This window comes from Podarcis pityusensis (assembly GCF_964106645.2).
Source record: "Podarcis pityusensis genome assembly, chromosome: 12".
Taxonomy (NCBI): Eukaryota; Metazoa; Chordata; class Lepidosauria; order Squamata; family Lacertidae; genus Podarcis; species Podarcis pityusensis.
In genome coordinates this window covers 31,831,538-31,851,067 of record NC_138037.1, presented here as the reverse complement: position 1 = coordinate 31,851,067, position 19,530 = coordinate 31,831,538, and the positions used below count along the sequence as shown (strand labels likewise).

Sequence of the window (19,530 nt, the reverse complement as noted above, 5' to 3'; positions counted from 1 at the left end):
ACAGCTAATTGATTTAGTTGCAGGTATGGTGTCATCTCCATACTGGTACAGAGCTAAAAATAATTTAGGCAATGTTAGTTATTGCTGCCAAAGAGTGAAGACAGGCATAAAATGAAAACGGGGCTTGCAGCTGGAAAGACGTGTGTGGATGCCATTTCGGAACTGAGCTCAGCTGTCAGGCTTGCTCCCACCTGCCAATCCACTGCTACCATCTTCAGCTGAGGACAGTGAAAAAAGCACTCTGCAGCCAGGTGCCTGAGATGCGAAAAGGTCATTCCACTCCCTCCTTCCCCTCCCTCCCTCCCTTCCTTCCTTTCCTTTGCACAGGGGTCACCTTTCACCCTTCCGCCCATTCTGCTGGGGAGTGAATTTCCACCAAGCTCTGAAGGAAAGGGAGGAAGTGATGTAACATTCCCTCATCCTAGCCACCCAGTTGCAGGGTGCTCAGTTAATTTTTCCCTAATAGAATAGGTAGGTGGAAGAGGTGGTTAGCAGCAGGAGGAGGCAAGACCAATGGCTGAATTCATGTGTTATTTATTTCACTGGTATGCACCACCTGTCTTTTACATATGGGCCTGGGCTTATGGTATTTGTTTTGTTTTGTTTCTTTTTTATTTATTTTATTTACCATATTTTTTGCTCTATAAGACTCACTTTTCCCCTCCTAAAAAGTAAGGGGAAATGTGTGTGCATCTTATGGAGCAAATGCAGGCTGCGCAGCTATCGCAGAGACCAGAACAGCAAGAGGGGTTGCTGCTTTCACTGCGCAGTGATCCCTCTTGCTGTTCTGGCTTCTGAGATTCAGAATATTTTTTTTCTTGTTTTCCTCCTCCAAAAACTAGGTGCGTCTTGTGGTCTGGTGCGTCTTATAGAGTGAAAAATACAGTATAAACTGCCCTTCATCTGAAGGTCACAGGGCGGTTTGCAGCACGAAAATACAAAACGAAAACGCAAAACACATAACATAATGATACAGACAAACAAAAACCCAATAACCCTTTCCCCAAAAAACAAAATTAAAAGACCATAGATTGTTTAATCGGCCAATGGCCTGGTTATATTTATTTATTTATTTAATAAATTTATATGGTGCAGCTATAGAGTGCACTATGGGGGAGAATCTTCTTTTTCTGCTATTGTAATTATTGTTATAATAAGCTTGACATAAGCTCTTTTGTGCCAGGGGGGCAAATTGAGCCTTCCTCTGTGGGCTGGAGATTATTCCACATCTTCATGGTGCCCAGAGTTGGAAAATTTACTTATTTTATTTTCATACAATTTTGTTACCTATTAGTGGCAGGATTTGAATGCCAGCGTTCAACATGTACCCTTTTTTTGATACTGAACTGCTGTATCTAAAAGACCATATTCCCTCATAAGAACCTGCTCGGGTTTTCCCCCCTTGAATGCTCACAGTTCAAACAAGAAAATATAGAATATCTATCTATCTCTATATCTATCTATCTATCTATCTATCTATCTATCTAAATTTATTATGGCTCTGTCTTTTCCCTGACAACGGCTCAAAGTGGCTTGCAGATGAAATAAGAACAGCTAAAAACATAAGGGTGGGGGGAACAGGGACCTGTTAGCATTTGTCTTTGATTCACTAATGTTAATGAATAGAGTTTACTCACAGCTTGGAAGGGTTCCGACATGAAATGTTAGTTGGGATGGGGCATGCCTGCTTCTGAATCATATTATGGATTCTCTTCACCCAGTGGAGGTGGTACTTCTCTGCACAATTTAAAAATTAGTTTTCTTATCCATTTTAGAACTGATTTTGCTAACATAAGGCTGACACATCTATACGCAGATGACTTTCCTGAAAGTCAGCCTGGTACTCTGGGAATTCAACATATGCTAACTATGGTGTTTTTTTTAGCAGCTCATATTGCCTGTTTTTTTTTCCTGGAGTGCCAGACCCTGGAGTCCTAGTTTTTTTGTTTTCTTTTGGCTTCTACTGCAAATTTCCCATTTAGCAATGAGGACATGTCTGGCATATATGGTTAAATATCACCAGATATCATGTAAAGTAAGGGTAGGGAACTGGATCGAACTAGCTGTCTGGGTCATTCTTTCCTCTCCCTGCACCGTAAACTGAGGGAAAAGTTTGACAGTTGCGCTGGGCTGCCCATCAGCCAATCACAATAGTCTTGGGCGACCCATTTTTGCATAGTGCTGTTCACAGGTTCATGAGCCACAGATATGCTGATTGGTGCCTGCAAGCCCCCTTTTGGCCCAAACACATATTTACCTGCCCCATAAAGGTGTAGGGCAGGTGGACATGGCTTGGTCAAAACAGCAACAGAGGCCTATCTGGGCTGCAAGCTGTTTTAAAATAATGTAAGTTGGCAAGACAGAAGAATTAATTTAGCTTTCAGAAATATTCATTCACTCCACCTGTACTCTATTCTGCATGTGCAGGAGCTATATATCTGTGTCCCTCTCAAGACATTTCACAACACTTTGTGGAATGCTTAGACGTGAAGACATAAAGTATTGGTCATAAAGTATAGTTTACCATCAACCCTTTGTGCTACCCCAAGAACAGTAGACGGTAGCAAAGGATTGGCTTGATAACAATTGGAACATTGAATTCTATTCCTCTATTTAAGAATCAGGTTTTCAGTCACTTTTTATCTGTTTACAGATTCCTCAGATGTAAACAGCAGTAAGGATCTAATTAAAAGAAGGGTGCTTAAATAGCAATATTTCTATTTGGTTCGAAACGATAGGGGTGCTAGCATGTTTGTAAGCGTATTGTTGTGAATAGCCTTCTTTTGCCTATACTGTATGAACAGGATTACTGTAAAGTTGTTATGTACCATAGCACAGGGCTTCAGGATGCTTTTTATATAGATTCTGTACTTTGCATCAAAGTGGGAAATAATGCATTTTTGCTCGAAGATCAGGCATTGCAGTCATCGTTAGTGGGGGGGGGGAATTGTAATCTTCCTTCTGAGCTTTTCAGCTGACAATTCTGTGAGCTTCTCAGTGAGATTATATTAAAAACTGTCCTCTGTTGAGCATTTGAGTTTTGTTGGCTTTTTTCCCCGCTGGGGACAACTTATGATAAATTTTCAGATTGCTCTTGTTTTGCCTTTGCAATTGATATAGTGTTTTTCAGAAGAATTGCTAATGCACAGCTAAACCATGCTAAATATGAACCCATTTTGCATGCAAGTCCAATATGCCAAAGAGGAACTTGTCTATCCGCAGGATTTGCATACCCATACCCATACGTACATAAAGCTCACGCTGTTTAAGTCCTAGTCAAATACTCTGTCAAATTTTTCTTAGAAGAATTTGCATGCTAAAGGCACTTCAGTCATAGGGTTTTGCAGATATATAAATCATACATTGCGTTTCCAAATGACGGATTGTGCAAAGTACTGTATACAAATGGAGTCCCTCAAATACTCAAGTTGTTATAAAAGCGGGTCACGGTCTTTCAAAGCTAAGTCTTGCGTGATGTTTGCAAGTTGGTTTTGCATGGATCGGGAATGGGACAAACAAGTGAGACAGCAATTAATTTTGCCACTTTTGGAAGACTCGTATTTGGCTAAGTTGATAGTGATTTATTAATTGCTTTGTGTACCCTGTACCCATATCTTGTGTGCTGGACCCTTGCCAAAAGGATACTCAGTACTGTAGGCTAGAGGAACATGGATTCTTTTCCTGCAGGTGTTGGCTTGTGTTGATACTTGATGTGACAAACTGAGTCTCATTAAGCTGCTTTGTTTTGTGTAGGTGATATCAAGCAGGAGCCAGGAATGTACCGCGAGGGGCCCACATACCAGCGACGGGGCTCCCTTCAGCTGTGGCAGTTTTTGGTCGCCCTCCTTGATGATCCATCGAACTCGCACTTCATTGCTTGGACTGGCCGAGGGATGGAATTCAAGCTGATCGAACCGGAAGAGGTGAGCAGCGTCTCTCTTGGAATGCGTGTGAAGGTTTTGGCTGAAGAGCACTGATGCCTTGTTCTGTCGAAGTATACTTTTCCTTACATAATGGTTTCTGCAAAATGGAAGCTAGTACGTTTATGCCACAGTGGACTTCGAAGATAGGTTTCCATGGGACACTCAAACCCTGGAAGGGAGAGCTGGAAAAAGGGCAGCCAAAATGATGAAGGGGCTGGAGCAATTTCCCTATGAGGAAAGGTTACAGCACCTCTTTACCTGGGCCCTTGACACCTGAGATATGTGTTTTCAGGACCCAACCTGTTCTTTTGAATGTAACATTTAACTGTTTTAATTCTGAATTTTACATTGTTGTACCGCATTGTTGTACCTGCTGGTGAAGGGCAGGTAATAAATTGATGGTGGTGGTGAAGGGGCTTTTTAGTTTAGAAAAAAGGTGACAGGCGTAATTTATGATGCATACTGGGAGGAAGAATGGTCTCCGTGAGATTCAAGGCCAGCATTAAACTCTGGAACTCACTGCAGTAAGACATCACAATGGCCACCAACTTGGATAACTTTAAATTTCTTCTAGTTTCAAAAGCAGCATGCACCTGATGACCATTTTCTGAGGATCATGAGTGGGAGATGGCTTTAGTCCTCCTGCTTTCTTGCAAGCTCCCCATAAGCCTTATCTGGTTGGCCACTGGAAACAAGACACTGGACTAGATGGGCCTTTGGTTTGATTCAACAGGGCTCTTAATATATTCCTACATTCTTACAATCTGATTTGTTGACAAATGCTTCCCTGCCATTAGAGTAGAGCCTTGCAATCTGGTGGGGCCTTGTCCTAGGGAGCATGCATGCCTGGCCCCACCCAGATTAGTGAATTGGAATATGCCATCTATCTTGAGATGCATTTTCCTTCCCCCTCGCCAGAAAGGCAGACCAGACCAATCATGTGAAGATCAAATATCTCATTATGCATATTTGTAGGCTCAGCTACATTGCTGGATCTGGCCAAAGACCCACCTAGTCCAGCGTTAAATAATCAAATTTATTATTTGTACCCCGCCCATCTGGCTCTCCACTTGTGAATCTCACCAGCTGTTATACAGAAGTAAACTGCCTCCAACACTAGATAAAGATTTCAAAAATCTAAACTAAAGTTAGACAGATTCATATTATATATAGAAACAGCAAACTGTCTTTATGGAATGAAAATGTCCCCATTCACACAGAAGGGGCAAAGTATCAAGGTTTGCCAAAAGTGTGTGTGTGTGTGTGTGTGTGCGCGCGCGCGCGCGCGCACGCGTAGTATATAACTAGAGGAAAAAAGACTTCTGTGAGGGCTGAGAATGGCATCTGGACTGACTACTGGAAAGCAGGGAAATGGAATGGAGTATCCTGGGATAAGGCAGAGCTGGAACCTTGTTGCCAGTTCCACTTGTGTTCTGGAATAAATTGCATACTTGAACCCTGAGACTTTTGTATTACAAAACCTTTGGTTTGTATTTTTGACCTCTAGGTTGCCTTTTCTTTTGTAGAATGCAGCTGCAGGTAAGGCCTGCTTGTTAAATACATTTTAACAAATCGGTGCTAATCTCTTTCTGTGACAGGTGGCACGTCGCTGGGGGATTCAGAAAAACAGGCCAGCCATGAACTACGATAAACTTAGCCGTTCTCTTCGTTATTATTATGAGAAGGGAATCATGCAAAAGGTGAGCGGTTAATGTGGTGTTAAATATTTCATTGGAATGTTGCATCTATAAACTGCGTTTATAAGGGCAAAGCTGTTGTAAATTGCCTTGTTCTGAAATGGTTTGTTACCAATATTAGGGAAGTGCTGCAAACCTTTAAAGATTTTTATCTGCTTATGAAATGGAGGTTTTTCTTTCTCTTAATGCAGAATCCATGGGCCCACATTTAGAATTTCACCACCACACTGGTGAAAATCCAAAAATTGCACATTCTGTATTGGATTTCAAATTTACCCGTTTGTATCTTCTTAAACACCCTGACAGATTACCCACATTATTTATTTATAGTATTCCTTTATTATTAATATTTTCATCCTATTCTTCCTTCAAGGAGCTCAGGGTTACATGTTGCCCCTTACCCACCAAAGATCCTGTTTTATCCTCATAACAACCTTGTGGGATAGGCTAGGCTTAGGGAAACAAGAAGCAGGACAAGAAAAAGCCACCTTTGTTCAACACATTTATTTGCATTTCTTAATTTAAAAACATTTGAACTGCTTTTCTTAAAACCAGTCCCAGCTCAAAACCTGTTTAACAATAATCAGTATAGAGAACAAGACTTTGCCTACATGTTGTTGTTGTTGTTGTTGTTGTTGTTATTTCCATTCCTATGATGCTTTATATTTTTAAGAAAAAAATCTCAAAGCAGTTTACATTAAAACATCAAATAAAACATTCCAAAATAAAACACTACAGAAAGGAAATCAAATATAAAATTTACATTTGAAGCAACATAATTAACAGGAAACCAAAATATCCTAAAGATTTCAAAACAAGACCTTACAAAGGAGGGTCAAGTACAGAATACACATTTCACGCAGGAAAAATAACAGCAACAAAAAATACCTTAAGCTTGTCAAAATAAAACATTACTAAAGGAGGTCAGTTATAGAATGCACAATTAAAACAGCATAATTAGCAGGAGAAAACATTGCATTTCTGCAGCTGTTGCTGACAGTGGTGGTTTATGGCAGGTGGCGGCTATAAAAGCTCAGGCTCAATTACCTGGGCCTGCACTAAGAGACCTGCAGGGGGGAGTGCCCTGGGTGTCAGCACTGAGGGGGGTGACAAAATGCTGGGCAGCACTCACCGCGGGGCCTGCAGCGCACCCGAGCCATGTGTCTCTCCTGCCCAAACGGTCTACCCGCTGCCTCTTGCCCCCCTCCAGCTGTAGGGCGGCTGAGTGGGAGGAGGCAGGCAGACTCTGAAGGCCCCGCAGTGCACCCTGCCCCTATGAGGCCCAGGCACCCGAGCTGCTTCCTCTGCCCCTGGAGACCTGGTGCTTGGCAGAGAAGCAGGGGACTCTGTGACTCTGAGGTGCTGCCCCTGGCAACTCTTCATTTCTGTATAGCTGATGGAAAAGCAGATTGAGGGCTGTTTGCCTGGAGCAGGGTGCATCCATGCCTCCTTTCCAATCGTTCCACACACCCTCATGAACGGTACTTGTATGCAAGGCAGAAAGTTAGCTGCTGCATAAACCCTTGGGCAGAGGACACCTTCCCCTCCCACAAGGCTATGGCTGGATTGTTCAAGCGGCATTGCGTATAAAATATCCGAGGCATCTCCAGAAAGATTCCTGGCTGTGTTTCACCCCTGAATTTGGTCTCTGTCATCCTTATACCAGATCAGACAACTGGGCCATCCAGCACGGTTCTGTCTACGGACAGCAGCTCTCCAGGGTTTCAGCCAGGAATCTTTCTGGAGATGGAAGAGCACTCAAGGAGGGATCAGGGCTGTTGAAGGGTGTGGTCTGGGAAGGAGTGTGGTCTGGGAAGAGTCCCAAGAGAGGCCTGTGGTTACTTATTCCAGTTTGATCATGCCATTGCTGCCCGAATAAGGACTGGAATGTGTCCTTCAACTCCAGTAATGTTTCTTGCTTGCTGGATGGACAATAGAGAGAGGTGCATGAGTGTAAACAGAGGCCTGTGACTTTTCTATACAAAAGTAAGAATCACACCTGCTGCCTCGTTCACTCCTGCCTCTGGCCTTGACCGCCAGAAGGCTGCCCATGCGGGAATGTGGTCCTTGGATTGAGAAAGGCGATAAAGTGATCATTGGAAAGCGTTGCATTTCAACAGTGCAATCGGTCGATCTCTCATTCCTCTTAACCGGGGTCTTCTGCTTCTCTTGTACGTGAGGATGAAACAGTGCATGATCTTGCTGCTGGAAGGAGATTCCACGTCTTCCTCTCACAACCTTTTTCCACCCCCTTCTCTGACCTTGCCCCTAAGGTTGCTGGAGAAAGATACGTCTACAAATTTGTGTGCGACCCCGAAGCCCTCTTCTCTATGGCCTTCCCGGACAACCAGCGCCCGTTGCTGAAGACCGACATGGAGCGCCATATTAACGAAGAGGACACCGTGCCGCTGTCCCACTTTGACGAGAGCATGGTCTACATGCAGGAAGGAGGCTGCTGCAACACCCACCCTTACAATGAAGGCTATGTATATTAACTGCAGTGACACTGAAGAATCCCACCCCACCCCAAGCTTCTCCTCTTTCATGAGACCAGAAGGAAACCCGAATCCCCTTAAGTTGGTTTTGTAAAAAAAAATAAAACACAAACAAACACAAAAAAAGAATTAAAAAGAATAAAATAGTACTATAAAGGGGCTTTTCCTGTTGCATCACTCCTATGGTCTCCCATGGACAGTGCACTTTATTTGAAAGGGGGAGATTGGGATCTATTGATTTTATTCTGTGGAACAAGAAGAGAAGGGTGGGTTTGTGTCCCCCCCACCTTAAGGTTGGGAATAGAACATACAGGTTTTAAGTACAACGAAGCTGTATCATGTCTGTTTTCTGTTTCATATTGGCTTCAAGATATTGTACAAGTTCTCTGGGTATCCATAGTACAGTTAATTCTAGATGTGATGAATAACCGTTTTTGTACACGACTTGGGAAATTCTATTAGCCACAAACATGGCCCTGACCGGCCACACCCTTTGTGCCACACCCTAGTCTATTTTCTACACCTGAATTTTAAAAAAACAAAACCCCTGAACCAGACCATTTGCTCCAGCTTAGTTCAGTACTGCATGCGCACTGACTTGGCAGATCTCCACGGTTTCAGACCGGAGTCCTTCCCAGTCCTACAAGAAAGTGCTTAGGGATTGGGCCTGGAACATAGTGCATGCAAAGTGTGGGCTCTGCTGCTGAGCTGTGGACCAGTTTTGGAAGCTGCAGAATTAGATAGGAGCTAGGAGTGCTAGTGCACCTTTCTGGTTTTGTTTTTCAAAAGGCATGTTTGTTTTGTTTGTTTTGTTTTTCCCCTCTGTTGATTTTTTTTTAAAAAATGTTACTACATATCGTTTCTGTTGCCTTGTGCTCGTTAATGGCTCATTAAGGAAGGCATTGAGGGTGGAATGGAGAGCACTATTCCTGGCTTGAAGCAGATTGTGGTTACGCTCCTTGTATCTGGTGCCATCTTGCTATGCAAGTACAGCGAATGTAAAGCCTTTTAGCCTTTTCCAGAGCCACCTGAGTACAGTAATGCCATGTGCTGAACCGTTCTGGATATTATTTCAAGACTGAAAACAGAATTGTGATCACAGAGGAAGAAGTCACATTGTGTCCTTCCATTTACTTTTATTCATAAATAAGTTATTTAATCGATAGGAATTAACTGTACTAGGTCACATATCTCATGCTGTTTAGACCACAGCAAGCACTCCTTGAGCAAAATATCCAATACACGAAAATAGGTACTCTAGTAATGTTTTTTTTTTTTAGACATGGTACCCATTAATATGCATTTAAACCTTTTACTGCTGTGTTACGTTGATAACCTATATACATACTAGATAATGCTAATGCTTCTGCTGCTGTCTTTTTTTCTGTAATATTCTCTTTGCTGAATTTACTATGCCCATTTATAAGCAATGCTGTAACTACAGGTAGCATTTCAGGACAAAATAGATGACTTGAACCATTTATTGCTTAGGAAAAAAAATAGCTTATGCCACAGCTGTTCTATAAGCAGCTTTTACGCGCGTTGAGAAATGAATAGTAAGCTTCAGCTTGCTAAGAGGAGCTCTGCAGAACATTTTATACCTTTCAGTGGAGCCGAGACTTATACAAAGCGTCAAAGAATACAATGACTTTGCTGTATGATGTTGTAGTGCTGGCACTGATGCTATCAAACTTTTGTTTTTTGGACACTAAATGTAAATGTGATCAGATACGTTTGGGAGACGATTTAAAGGTTTTTCTGATTTTTTTTTTTACAATGTTTTTAATTTTTTAATTTTGAGAAGGGTAATAGTGAAAGCAAGAAACACCTTATTCTACATATAAAAAGAGAGAGAGAAAGTTTTAAATATTTATGAACACCTTTTCTGAAACGTTGAGTTTCCTAGTTTGAAAAGGATAGAAATGAGATTTGAGCTGTCCAGTGAGTATTTTAGGCAGTGACTCTTCCAAGTATCTTCCCCCCCCGCCCCCCCCATGCCCATCTTTCCCAGATGCTAACAACTTTGGAGCAAAAGGAGATTGAGAATAGGACTCCATAATCATTAGCCTCAGAAATAATGTTTCATTGTAAATGACATGATATCAAAGATGCCTTGAGGTAGAGATTTACTTTGCACTGTGTGTCGGTCAGGAAACCAGTGCAGTTATACATGATTTATTATGCAATTCATTTCAAAGTAACAAGTCTTAGCCACTATAAACCACAGTTACGGAAAAGCACACTGGATATGTGTCTTAATACACCTAGAAGCATAAGATATCTTAATAGGTGCATGTGTACAAATCCAGGGCATGCAACCCCCTAGAGAAACCTCAATAGGAAGCCTTTTACCTTATTCCCACTACTAATCAATAGCCCTAATGCTCCAATTGATGAATAAGAGAACAGACAAAAAGCACCCATTGGTGCAGACTAGAACCTTTAAACCAGGGGTATGGATCCTGTAGCTCTTCAGATGATGTTGGAGTCCAAGTCCCATCAGCTCCAGCCACTTTGGCCAAGAGTCAACTTGTCTATAGGCCAAACCTAGCTGTAATACAGGAGGGGCCAATTTTTAAGGTGGGGAACCTTTACACATGCATAGGTTGGATTACAACTCCTAGCACCCCTGATATTTGGGCATACTGGGTGGGGCTCACGGAGACTGAAGAAGTATAGTGTGGGGTAGGGAACTCCTAAGGTAGACGTTATTTTCAATGAAATAGAACCCCTTTGAATGAAAAGTTATTTGAATGCTTTCGATTCCATCAATATTGGCATGCAGCATTTATTGTCAGGAAGAGATGTATATTTGGTGAATGGGGCGGGTGGTTTAAAAGAAAAAGAAGCCTAACATTAATTCAAATGTCTAATACTATTTTTTACAAAATTATATATACTGTATAAGGTAGTGATTCACTGAAGAAAATAGGCACTTCACCCACCATTGAATGAATTTGTGGGGTGGATGGGTGGGGGAAATGGTACAAAAAGATGTTATATGGAATTGATTAACCCTTTTGAAACTGTACCTTTTAAAAGAGTTTATTTTAAGTTCTGTTTTTATTCCACATTTTCCAGGTAGATTAATAAATCTGGCAGCTGATTTCTGAAAGGTGGTGGTTTGGATTTTTCATGGTGTTTATGTATGTTCATTCACTCTTTCATCGATTCAAGACAACTAAACCATTTTCTGGAGCAGCAGCAGAAGAAAAATATTCCATTGTTGCATCTGGAATAGCAACACCACTTACTGACTCAGGAACAATGGGAGCCAATTGATCATGTGCACTTAAATGTCAAAAATGCACCCCATAGCACACCCTGGCGCAACTAGCCATGCATAAATACCATTTCAAGCACAACTATAGTTGGACCAGGGCAAGAAAATAAGAAAGAGTGAATTCGATGACCATCAGAAATGGTCTAATCATGGTGCTTAAATGATCTGAACAGTGCCTTTCCTTTAGATGGGTGAAATAGTGTTTAGATGGGTGAAATAGTGTAGTGCCATATTTCAAAAAGTGAAAATCCAGAGACAAAAAACAACCCTAAAATAGAGTTCTCCAGTAAGACAATTAGACCTGGAAGAAAAGCATTTTACAGAGGTACGGCCTGTCTTAAAAAGAAAGCAGGTTAAATATTTAAAAAGTATTATGTAAAACGTATAATATCAAATTGCATAAAACATGTTCAAAGGAGGCAATTTAAGAGTAGTATACTCTGAAGTCAATAGGACAAAGTAATTGCACTCTTATCTGGAGTACAACTTTGGGCCTATGGATGACATATCGGCAACCCCATCAGTTCTCACTTTGTCACATCGACATCCTTTCTTTGCTCGCTAAGAAGTACTACTTTGTAGTACCTTGGGACAATCAGTTTAGAAAAGTGCTTGGTTTCTTTAAACATCTATGCATACTTTTGGGTGGAAGATGTTCAAATAATTAAAGTAATGTGGTAATTAGGAAGAAATACTACAATGAAAAATGAAGAATAGAGAAATCATGTGATGGGTAAACAGCTATATGGTGAATAAGGAGAGGTCAAGGCTTGTAGTGGGCAGACTGAGAGAAATGAGGGCTGGGCTGTAATGCAGGGAAGATTAAAAAAAGAAATCAGGTCAGGGCACAAGTTGAATGTATAAATAACATAGAGGACTTAGCCACTGAAAGATAGTTTGCTTCCCTGTGGCATGGAAAGCTAATGACTCTAGAGTCAAGCCCAGAGGGGAAGAAGGAAGTTGGATAGCACTGGTTTATCATCTGAAACTGTTGCCTGTCAGAGTCAAATAGGGATATAATTTTATAGTCTCGTTCTAAGAGCTCCTGATAACTGAAGATCAACCCTCAGGTGGTCAGTGTTCATTACCTGGAATAGGAAAAGGCTTTTGAGCAAGATCTGATAGAAGATAATTCCACATTGATGTATAAGGCTAACTGCAAGAAACAAGATCTGATCTATGATATTTATCCTTCCATCCAATTATTTCAGTTCCATTGCATTTTGTGCTTTGGATCCTGCAGGACCTCACTTATCCACCATGGTTTTCAACATCTACATAAACTGCTGTGGGAGGTCATCTTGGGATTTTGGGGGTGAGGCTAAGGTGTCATCACTATAAAGTAAAGGTAAAGGGATCCCTGACCGTTAGGTCCAGTTGTGACTGACTCTGGTGTTGCGGCGCTCATCTCGCTTTATTGGCCGAGGGAGCTGGCGTACAGCTTCCAGGTCATGTGGCCAGCATGACTAAGCTGCATCTGGCGAACCAGAGCAGTGCACAGAAACGCCGTTTACCTTCCCGCCAGAGTGGTACCTATTTATCTACTTCCACTTTGACATGCTTTCGAACTGCTAGGTTGGCAGGAGCAGGGACCGAGCAACGGGAGCTCACCCCGTCACAGGGATTTGAACCACCGACCTTCTGATCGGCAAGTCCTAGGCTCTGTGGTTTAGACCACAGCGCCACCCGTGCTAATTCTAATTCTCTTTTTATCAGGTGAGGAAGTAGGAAGCCTGAATTGGTGCCTGGAATGGGCTGGATGAGGGCCAAAAAAAACAAACTCAGCCTTGACAAGACAAGACAAGGGTTTCGTGGGCAGACAGTGTCTGCAACCTGTGGGGTGGGAGTGGGGGAGAGCTATTAGAGCCAACTTTAGAATTTGAGTTCCATGTGAACTAAGTTGCATGGAGTGCCTTTTGCCAGGTCAGGTTGGCACACCAGAGCCAACGTCTCATAGAAGGAGATAGTCTAGTTACAGTTATCTATGCTTATGCAGCACTCATGAAGGAAGGCTTGCTTTGATCCTCTCAGGCCTTTTGCATTCTTTCCTTACCACTATTAATGCCATTTTATTTGCCATGTTACCATTGCCTTGTGATGGGGTTTCATTTTTGTTACCCCACCACCACATGCATTGTGACACTGTGATTCCATGAAGGTACTGGCACCGCAGTCCTTCTCCATTCACAATAATAGCAAATTCTTCCTCTGGAAACAATGACTGGCATTCCTGAGCGGGAGACAGAAAAGAAAGCCCAATTGCTCTTCTGGAATGTAAAACTCAGCCTGTCCAAACAGGATCTTGAAATGTGACACTTGATTGCATGGTAGTAAAAGGGCACCTCGGAAGGAGTCAGGAATCGGGATGGAGTGGAAGACAACAATTATTTTAATTGCAGCGCAGATGAAATAAATATTTTAAGGGAAAATTTAAAAAAAAAATCTTAGATTAAAAATGCACAACATCCTTCCACACGTCCCCCACTTACACACACACTGGGGGGGGGGGTGGAGTGAGAGAGAGAGAGAATTAAGGACAAAGTAAAACAGAAAATCTGAGCAGTTGAGAAAGAACACAAAATAATAGAGTTGGAAAGAACCGCCAGCCATCTGTTCTGGCTCCTTACGAATCGGTTCATGAGTAAAGAGCAGGTACACTTTGGAATGAGTGAGAGCCAGGATGTCCCAGCGGCTTAGGACTGATTCATTCGTAGATGACATAAAGGAGGCCTGGCTTAGCACACTGGGAGATTGCCAAGGGCCTCGTTGTAAATGATACGTATGGGAAGGAGGAGCAATAGCACAAGCTCTTCCAACTTGGCCTTTCCCAAATGGCACGGGAAAGAGTCACGACACACTGATATCCATGCTCAAACATAACGCAAGAAGAGTGTGCCAAATCTTCTCCAGAAGCAGAGGACTTCTGGGTGGCTGTGGCTTGCTATAGACTTTGGCTTGTTGTCACAGGAGGATCAAGAAGTAAATATCCTAAGGGAGAAGAAGGACCATAAAGCAAACGTGACAGGGGCCAAATAACACTTCCTTAACCCTAAATTTGGTTGCTGAGCTGAATACAAATCAGGTTAAATAACACTTAGAGGCAGGTGTGTTTTTTTTAACCATCATGGAATGTGTGATTAGAATTTGCACAAAAAATATGTGTCACACTGGTGCATTCCCCTTGCGTGTGCATAGATGCTTTCTTGCTTAGGCCCCATTTGCACTATGCATTTAAAGCACTATGATACCACTTAATACAGCCATGGCTCTCCCCAAGAAATATTGAGAACTGCACTTTGTTCAAGATGCGGAGAGATAATGGGAATACCTTGTACCCCTCTCAGATGTGCAATCCCCAGAGTTCCCTGGGAAAGGGGATTGATTATTAAACCATTTTGGGAATTGTAGATCTCTCCCCCAACCCACCCCATTACTGCCAATTTTGAGTCTGTCTGGCTGCCCATTTTTAGTAGGATTTTTTGTGGATTTTTGTGGGAGAGGATTTATGGGGTTGGTTCAGATCACAGCATACTGGGAATCCTGGGAACAGTAGTTTACCCCTCCAAGAGCTACAGTTCCCAGCACCTTTAACAAAATGCAATTTCCATGATTTTTCTGCGGGCAGGGAAGCCTTGTACATTAGGTCCAGTTGTGACCGACTCTGGGGTTGCGGCGCTCATCTCGCTTTATTGGCCGAGGGAGCTGGCGTACAGCTTCCAGGTCATGTGGCCAGCATGACTAAGCTGCATCTGGCGAACCAGAGCAGCGCACAGAAACGCCGTTTACCTTCCCGCCAGAGTGGTACCTATTTATCTACTTCCACTTTGACATGCTTTCGAACTGCTAGGTTGGCAGGAGCAGGAACCGAGCAACGGGAGCTCACCCCATCACAGGGATTTGAACTGCCAACCTTCTGATCGGCAAGTCCTAGGCTCTGTGGTTTAACCCACAGCACCACCCTCGTCACCCTCATCCCTTGTGCATTAAATGTGACTTAAATAGAGAGTTTGGGTATGACCACAGACTTGAAGATGTCTCTGGTGTTCCCTCTCCCATCCTTAGGTACACTTAGCTGTAGAGCTCTGTAGCTGTGGTTATAAAACCCTGGGGGAAATGCCTGCGGGAGTGTGGCTCTGTCAACAGATTTCCCTGTACCTCTTGTCAGAAGGCAGAATGGTGCCAATTAGAGGTCACCCATCTTGGAGAAGATTAGTGTGAACAAGACCAGGGGCTCCATTTCTACTCCAGGAACCTTCACTCTTCTGGTTGCAGGATCCTATTTTCTATGGCTTCAGCAGTCAGGCCAAGACTTCCACTTCCACCAAATTACACTTCATTCAGAATAATGCAAAATACCCACCAAAACCCACATTCATAAGTTAAAACTCACAATGCTGCTATTCCTTGTAATGCCTTCTGTTATTGACAATATTGAGACCTTACCCCTTATGTGATATTATGTTCATTTCAATAAATAAGCTATAAATGGCTGCCAGCTGTGCTGCCTCCATATATCCACATTTCCTCTTTTCAACTATACTGTTGCTTAGTCATTAGCATTCTGTACCAATCCTTCCTCTACCATTCCCATAGCTGCTATCTTTTTATCGTACCATATGTATTTATTTTAATTCTTCTTTCTATATTCCCTTTTTCTTCTATCATGGTGTACAACTTGGTAAACCGCTGATAATATTTTCCTCTGAAAATGTCTTGAAGAACCTTAAAAATCCCACAGGAGCGATACAGCTGCTAGCACAGTATATAAAAAATTAAAAATAACAATGGACTTGCCTGTGGGAACACAATACATGTAGAAGGATCCTAGGTAGGGCTGGGAATGTTTCTTGGCTGTAGCTACCAGTCAGGGCAGGCAATAATAGATGGACCAATGGTCCAGTATACAGCAGCTTCCTATGTTCTTAAAGACTTGAGGCACTGAAGAGGAAAGTAAAAGTGGAGAAGATTCAGCCATAAAGAGCCAGTTAAATAGAAGCGTCTTAAAGAAACACCTGGATTTAAAAACACAGGAAGAGAGTGAGGAGATGGAGAAAGGTGTTTCAGTGATGGGAAGCAGCAACAAAAATGGAGCAAGGGAGAAAGTAGGGATGTGATCTTTACTACAAGTACAGTGGGACCTTGGGTTAAGTACTTGATTCATTCTAGAAGTCTGTTCTTAACCTGAAACTGTTCTTAACCTGAAGCACCACTTTAGCTAATGGGGGCCTCCTGCTGCTGCTGCTGCGCCGCCAGAGCACGATTTCTGTTCTCATCCTGAAGCAAAGTTCTTAACCCAAGGTACTATTTCTGGGTTAACGGAGTCTGTAACCTGAAGTGTATGTAATCTGAGGTACCACTGTACAGAAAATCGTTTGAGAAGCAGCATGTAGAGAAAGAGGAAAAGATAGCATACTTTTGAGTGCAAAGTTCCGCTGGAATGGTATATTACAACAATTCTCTTAAAAAACCATATTTAGTAAAAATGATATTCCTACTTTACGAATGCATTTCCACTGGTGTGTTGATACACTTCCCCATGATCATTTACCTATTTATTTTTCACCTTTAGGCAACACCTGAGCACACTGTGAACTTATGAAAATAGAAGCCATCTAAAATATGGTGTTCTATGGCAACACTGTTTTGTCTTCCTCGCTTCCCTTCCCTTCCTTCCTATTGCCTGTTCCTTTTAAGCCAGTTTGGGGAACCACTGGCCCTCCAGATGTTGCCAAACTACAACTCCCAGCAGCCCCAGCAATTGGAGGGCCCCAAACCTGCTTTAAAGGCATTGGGATAGAAACCACTGCTGAGACCCCACTCTGAATATGTGTAGCAAGATCGCATCACTCCCACCTGTGGTCACTGGGCCCTATATGTGTTCAGCATGATGTCTGAAAACACTTGTGCACACACAAATTGTGTGCCTATTGTCACGGCATGTTTATTTGGAGAGTCCGGGACATTTTCTTCACACATTATTACTCTTTCAGACCTCACAAATGCCACGTGCAGGAGGCAAGGAGTGATCTCGCTTCTCCTTCCACATACCCTCTGTGCTACATCTAATTGAACCTCTCGTTCAGGATGTCACAAACAAGGGGATAGGACATCCAGGGAAAGGGTAGAGCATTGGAGTTGCATGCAGGTTCAATATTTCCAGGTGGGGTTAGGGGAGACTAAGCCAGGTGGGCCTGTGGTTTAACTCAGCATATGGCAGCTTCCTGTATGCTGACCAACTTTAATTGTTTCCTACCGCTCCTATTTGTTTCTAGCCAACATTACCACTAATGCAGCATAATGCCTCTTACAGTCGGTGCTGCCAAGCTATGTATTTTTGTTGCACAACCCCATCCTTGGTGGCTTGCTGTTCTCAGATAAAGCATCAGATCTAGACATAATCATGTCAGGAGTAGACCCATTGAAATCAATGAGACTTCAATTAGTTGGGAAAATCTGTGGCTGTGCTTGAGGTCCCTCACCTACAAGGGATCCTGAGGTCACGGTGCCAGCCAATGAGATACAGAAATCTTATAGTGACTAAACAGCCACTGCTTTTATAACTTCAGTTTTCATTAGGGATACAATTACATAGCCCTTTAAAAACAAGTTTAAATTTGTCACATAGCAGCTGGATGCAAGACTCTTTAAAACGTATTCTAGTAGAGCAAAGGAACTAATTTGGGGAAACACTGATGATACACTTTTATGCTGATTAGATCATATAATTTCAGGGATGATTAAGGCTTCATGGCAAAGTTTAAGGCTTCTTCTTTTTGTCTGATGTAACTACTGATTTTAATTGTTGGAACTGTAATAGGTTTATTCGTCTGACAGAGCCAGCAAAACAAATACCTCAGGCTACCTGTATGAGCTGTTTCTCTCTCTCTCTCTCTCTCTCTCCCGCTTTAAAAAAAAAAAAAGCTTTCCAAGTAGGCATAACAACCTCTGATAATGCTGCTCATTTTTTAGACGTCATGTCAAATTTAGGGGAAATGATGCTAAAACGAATACATTGTAGTGTGGTCTACAGTACAATCAAATGATCACAGTGGGTTCCCCCCTCCCTCCCTTTCTTCATCCAAGCAGATGGCTTTAATGATTTTTGCAAGCCATCGTTAATTCATCTGCAAATAACAGAGATCGGCTTGCAAATGCGTAGGGCAAGAGAGAGACATTACTGTTCATAAATGCTCCCGAAGTTTGCTTTGCCCTGTCATTAGCGACAAATGGTGTTTGCTTAAGGTAAATTATTTGTGTGAACCACCTCGGAGTCAGTGTTGCTGGCACAATAAATTACCTGTAAAGTGAAATGAACATCACCTGGTTAATGTAGTTGGTGCAGTTCGCTGTGTGGAAGATGTGAACATCAACTATTTCCTTTTAGATTAAAATGGCACTGTCCACACAGTTTACATCTTTGCTGAGTGCAGCCTGCTTAAGGTTTTGCCTTTTTTTTACCCCCTCTCCCTTTCTCCCTCATTCCTCTTTTTTACCAGTTTAATTAATGTAATACTAATGTTGCTGATGAGATGTAAGGACACGCAGGCAATGCCACATGCTTATTCCCTGTACTAATAACCTAATAATGGCATTAAATTGATTTGGACTGAAATAAGTTCAGAGCAGATCTAATTACAAAAATGTGATGTACAGTAGGACTCCAATTATCTGAATCTCATTTAGCAGGATCATATTTTTATACAAATTAACAGTTTGTATCCTATGTATCCCAGTGCTAAACCTGTTAATAGCACTCTCTTCTAATTATTTGTTTGTTCCCCAGACAATGTAGATCAAAGGAGGATGGGTTCCCATGAACATATCAATTAGTGCTGTGATAAACTTTTCACATGCAAGATGCTTTCTTTCCTCCTTGAAGAACAGCTGCTTTCATGACCAAAAGGCTGTATCCCTGAGAGGTGGCACATGCTAGAAGTTTCAGATAACCAGTTGATTGCATGTCAAATGCACTCATTGTGCACAAAGGCACAGGGCATAAGGACCCATGAGTTGTTCCATCTTTGACACCTTGTTACCCCATTCTTGTTTGGGGCTGGACTGAGGAGGAATGGGGGGAACCACCACCCCTCTTCCTGCACCTTCCCAAGAAGAGGAATTTTTTACTTCCTCGA

The 19,530-nt window shown here is 42.3% G+C and overlaps 1 protein-coding gene across 6 annotated transcripts in view; it reads left to right on the top strand.

Moving 5' to 3' along the window:
* The window catches only part of ETV1 (ETS variant transcription factor 1), a 102,884-nt gene extending 91,654 nt beyond the window's left edge, over window positions 1-11,230 (top strand). For all 6 annotated transcript variants that reach the window (XM_080974944.1, XM_080974943.1, XM_080974947.1 and 3 more), the window contains 3 exons: window positions 3,754-3,923; window positions 5,522-5,623; window positions 7,894-11,230. In XM_080974944.1, coding sequence (XP_080831070.1) covers window positions 3,754-3,923; window positions 5,522-5,623; window positions 7,894-8,115 — 494 coding nt within the window. In that variant the 3' untranslated portion in view covers window positions 8,116-11,230. The remainder of the gene's footprint in view (window positions 1-3,753; window positions 3,924-5,521; window positions 5,624-7,893) is intronic.
* The last annotated feature ends 8,300 nt before the right edge of the window (window positions 11,231-19,530 follow it).